General features: G+C 43.9%; 1 protein-coding gene across 3 annotated transcripts; it reads left to right on the top strand.

The window, feature by feature from the left end:
* The first annotated feature begins 321 nt into the window (after window positions 1–321).
* On the top strand, window positions 322–4,182 carry HNRNPDL (heterogeneous nuclear ribonucleoprotein D like). 3 transcript variants are annotated; one of them, XM_026041283.1, is made up of 7 exons: window positions 322–486; window positions 584–745; window positions 1,178–1,309; window positions 1,428–1,542; window positions 2,360–2,527; window positions 2,671–2,768; window positions 3,957–4,182. In XM_026041283.1, exons 1-6 carry the CDS (start codon window positions 322–324, stop codon window positions 2,739–2,741), a joined length of 813 nt encoding a protein of 270 aa, XP_025897068.1. In that variant the 3' UTR covers window positions 2,742–2,768; window positions 3,957–4,182. The 3 variants fall into 3 exon arrangements, with proteins under 3 accessions (XP_025897068.1, XP_025897067.1, XP_025897066.1); XM_026041282.1 differs by having other exon boundaries at window positions 3,155–4,163; XM_026041281.1 differs by having other exon boundaries at window positions 2,671–4,152.
* The last annotated feature ends 705 nt before the right edge of the window (window positions 4,183–4,887 follow it).

Below are 4,887 nucleotides of genomic sequence, written 5' to 3'. Positions count from 1 at the left end.
GCTCGCCACGAGCCCGCCAATCGGCGCGCCCGCGCAGGCGCGTTGGCGGCGTCGGCGGGGGGCCCCGCGCGCGCCTGCCCTTTGTGTTGCGGGCGAGTGACCGCGACTCGGCGGGGCGGGGGAGTCGGTCACGGGGCGTGACGTCACGGGCGGCCGCGAGGCCCCGCCCCCGCTTGCCCGTCCTTGGGGAGCCCGGCGGGGCCTGTCCGCCCATCCGTGCATATAGGGGTATGCACCATATACGTGCTATATACGTTGTATGTTTACCTGTGTGTGATACATATGTGTATATATATATWTTTTTTTCCATGTTTTAGGAAGATGTTTATTGGCGGCCTCAGCTGGGACACGAGCAAGAAGGACCTCACGGAGTACYTGTCTCGCTTCGGCGAGGTCGTGGACTGCACCATTAAAACGGACCCGGTGACCGGGCGATCGAGGGGCTTCGGCTTCGTGCTCTTCAAGGACGCGGCCAGCGTGGAAAAGGTGGGTGGTGACGGCGGGTTCCTGAGGGCGCCGCTGCCTCCCTGCTCTCAACTTGAGCTCACTTGTGTTTCCTTTCTTACCTTACGTGTGTTCTCAGGTGTTGGAACTGAAGGAACACAAGCTGGATGGGAAGTTGATAGATCCTAAAAGGGCAAAAGCCCTGAAGGGGAAGGAGCCGCCCAAAAAAGTGTTTGTTGGTGGGCTGAGTCCAGACACGTCTGAAGAGCAGATCAAGGAGTACTTTGGTGCTTTTGGTGAGGTAAGGCGGGGCAGCCTTGATTCCTTCAAGACAGAATGAGCTGGARGGGAAGGACATGGATGTGGCTTCTGTGAAGTTAGCTGACTTGGAAACCATCATGTGTGCTCTATACATGATAGAGCACATGTATAGAGCACATATTGTGCTRTTTTCTAATTTCTGACTAATTCTGACTAATTTCTGACTATCAAAAGCTCAGATAATGGACGTTCCCCCTTGCCACTGGTTTAGCCAATGTGGTGCAAGTTTGTGCACCTGGATGTCTGTTGCAAGTTGTCCTAACTAATTGCTGCAGTTAAAAGTAGAGCTAGCGAAACAACCCTGAAAAATTAAGCTGTTTAAATTACTTGTTAGCATAAGCGTTGGACTGTTGGATGGCTGGCCACATAAAAAAATGGATTATGGTTTTCATACTTTTTTTGTTACTTTCAGATTGAAAACATTGAGCTGCCCATGGACACGAAGACAAATGAAAGGAGGGGTTTCTGTTTTATCACGTACACAGATGAAGAGCCAGTGAAGAAACTACTAGAAAGCAGATACCATCAGATTGGTTCAGGCAAGGTAGGGGTGGTTTTCTTCCGGAGTGTTTTAAATTCATAACTGTCCATGAACTTCCCTGGAARCATCTGGTAAAATGGTGTTGAGCTGTCTGGAGTGCTAAAAACTTCTGTTTTTCCAGTGTGAGATCAAAGTAGCGCAGCCCAAAGAGGTCTACAGGCAACAGCAGCAGCAACAGAAAGGTGGAAAAGGAAACTCGTCTGGTGGGCGAGGAGGTGGAAGGGGACGTGGACGGGGTGAGTTTTTCGTGGATATTGTCAGCAGTGTAAATCCTAATCTGTATTAAAGATGAAGGTGGTCTTTTGCTATTAAGTTTTGGACTGTATGCAGGTTTTTAATGCTTAGAGGAGTAATACAGAAAGCTTGCTTGGGAATCTCGTCACAAAATTAGTTTTTAGCTGTTAGGAATGTGGAGCTGTGTACTGAGGCTAAAGATTTTTGTGTGCAGAAATGGTCAAAAGGCAAGCCAGGTCTAGGTTCTTCTTTAAATAGCAAATTCACAGCTTAGATGAATGGACAGGACAGGGTGTGAAGGGACACAGAGTTGTTTGGTAGGTGAAAAATTCAGAGGGATTTGTTAAAAAGAAAGGTAGTTGTTTACCTGCACTSTGTGCAGGTGGATTAGCGTGTGTTTCTTAACTCCTACACTATAACTCGTATCACTCAGTGCTCAAGTATTTCATGATTCAAAGGTGGAAATTAGGAAAGAAAAACAGAAGAAGTGTGATTATGGTGCTTTTTTTCTCTTCTTGGGTGTACGGTGTTGGTGGCTTTTTTGGTTTGTGTGTGTGGTGTTTATTTGGGGGAACTACATATTTTTGGTCATATTTTAAAATATGCCAATTATTACCAGGTTAAGATAGCTGACTTGGATTTTTTGTATTTCCCCATTTTTTTCATGGGTTATTGGGAAGGTAAGAGTTTGAGGGGAATTTGAGGGAGTTTGAAATAATCATTTTTGTACAGAAAGATGGCAAGATACCTCAAGTTGTTTGAGGTGAATGGCAGKTGAGTTAGCCAATTAAATACACTAACTGCGATATTTGTCTCCAGGTCAGGGACAAAACTGGAATCAAGGATTTAATAACTACTATGATCAAGGATATGGAAACTACAACAGTGCTTACAGTGATCAGAGCTACAGTGGCTATGGAGGATACGACTACTCGGGGTACAACTATCCCAATTATGGGTACGGACCGGGATACACAGATTACAGTGGTAAGTGGGTGCGATGCCCAAGTGTCTTGTTTCCCAGCACCTCTCAGGGAAGCACTTAGCTCTAAGAAGAGTAACTTTTTCTGTGCTTTACATGGGTAAATGAGGATACTTGGAAAAAAAGAATGTTTTTTTTTTCTCCCCAGGTCAACAAAGCACATACGGCAAAGCGTCTCGTGGTGGCGGCAATCACCAAAACAACTACCAGCCATACTAAAGCAGTACATAATACTTGAGGAAACAGGTGTGTATATGAGTGCAAGGTCCACTCCGAGTTATGTGTAATCTAGCTTAAAGATCAATAGACAAATGAAGAGTAAAAACTTGTGTAGTGTGACTGTTTCTTTAATTAAGCTTTTGTTAACTTAAAAAATACTTCTCTTTTTTTTAAACCAGCGTTGCCTACAGTGTCTATAGATCTTTAACTTTGTAAAAACGTGACTTTATCTTCTTTAGTACCTCAGAAAAACATAAGAGTTTTTCTGTTTTGCGTTGTGTACCAGGTGGTCTAGAGGAATAATTAAACTTATTAGAAGTATTAACAGGTAAAGTACTGAAATGGGTACAACTTAAGGAAAACAAGAATGTTGTCTTCTAACTCTGACATTATACCTTGTTTGTACCCGCCAGCGGGAACTTCATTGCAGGCCGTGTGTCACCCTGACCACGTCTATCTCTGGGGTCGCACGTTGCAGGCAGAGCGCAAGGCATACACCAGAAAACGCTGTCCTGTGGTATGGTCTCTTCCAACTTCATGTACCAGCGTAAAGATTAAAGTGGAAAACTTCAGACTTTGGCTTCTTTTTTTTAATCTTTTTGGAGATTAAGTGTCTTAACTTAAATGGTTTTTTACAGGAGTTAAAGTACATAAATGCCTTTACAGCTTAATCATTTGGTCTTCTGTTTAGTGTTGTATTTCAATTGTGGAACCTCATTTTAAGTGTGCATTCTTTAAGATTTAATGCTTGCTTTTTTCTTTTTATAGCTAATAGTGAAATCTGCAAACCAAAACGAACTTAAAAATCTGGATAAACATTAAAGATCATATGCACGTGGACTCTCTTATGAATATTTAGAAKAAAATGCATCTCACGTTCAACGGATGTCATCCGGATGAATGAACAATAAAAACGGGAAACACTTTTGGCAGTGTTTCCAGTGCAAAAACTGATCCAGAACCTCATTATTGGTTTAATTTGACTATGTGGTCTTCTGGAACAGCCTCTTCCATGGGTTGAATGGCTGTATTTGGGAAGATATAAATGATTGATGGGTAACAAAACCTCTTGTTAYCGTAAGAAATATGCATATGATCTTTAACAGTGAAGGAAGGAATATATAGAAGACTTAAAGCAGTTCATGAAAATGGACCTTTTAACAATACTTGTAAYAACTTGCACACCTCTGACATCTCCTTTGTCTTGGTTTGTAGGTGGAGATACTGCATCAAAGCCATCTTGCAGCGCATCAGGAGTGAATGGAGCGTGGTCTTCGTGACATGAAAATGACTATTTTGTAAAAGACTTTTAGTGTATGACACAACTGTGTCCAACTGTATATAGCGGCTGATTAGTTTTCTTTTATGGTTTTTACTTTTTGCCATTCATGTTATGACACAATGTGGACTTGTGTTTATACAAACTTTATTTGTATAATTTCATGTTAAAGGATTCTCTAATAAATGCTTACTTAAGTGATTTCTAGCTTTCCCGTTTCGGCTGTTTTCTGAGGATGACGAAGCTAGACTTGTTTAGAAGGGGAGATGACTTTCTGGATGCGGTCTATGACTAGAAGGTTGGTTGGTATAGGAGTACAAGAGACTCCATTACTGYCTTAAAAGGTGGTGGAGAGGGAGGAGGTGGGTTAAGCTGGTYGCAGCTGTACTGAGTTTAAGGGAGCAAAGTGCAGGTTTGTGGGTTTTTTTTTTGGTTAATGTAGATGAGTAAAGATAATGGTTACTGATACTTTCTTGTCAGCTTTACAAAGCTAAGGGGGGGGTAAAGGGGAACTGGGAGATTAGTCTTGCTTCTAAAAGGCAGAAAGGGAGGGAAGGGGTGTAAAACCTTTGCCTAAGAAAATCCAGAACTGGAGCTTAGGCAAAGGTTTTATTTTTTATTTATTTCTTATTTATTTTGGATTTGGGATATTTTTGTCCCGGCTCCCCTGGGGCTGCCCCCTTGCGGGGGGCTGGGCCCGGCGGAGGCGGTTTAACGGCCGCCGCGCGGCCGTTGGCGCGGCCGCTGCTCTCTATGGCCGGCGGCGGGGCCCTGGCCGCGCTCCCCGGGAAGGCGGGGTCACGTGACCCCGCCCGCCGCGCTCCTTCCGTCCGCCATTTTAGGTTGGGTCGGCGGCGGCGCCATTAA

The sequence above is a fragment of the Nothoprocta perdicaria genome, unplaced genomic scaffold, assembly GCF_003342845.1.
Source record: "Nothoprocta perdicaria isolate Ctin4 unplaced genomic scaffold, notPer1 scaffold_281, whole genome shotgun sequence".
Taxonomy (NCBI): Eukaryota; Metazoa; Chordata; class Aves; order Tinamiformes; family Tinamidae; genus Nothoprocta; species Nothoprocta perdicaria.
The sequence above is the reverse complement of the archived record's forward strand: the minus strand, read 5'-3'. Positions and strand labels throughout refer to the sequence as shown.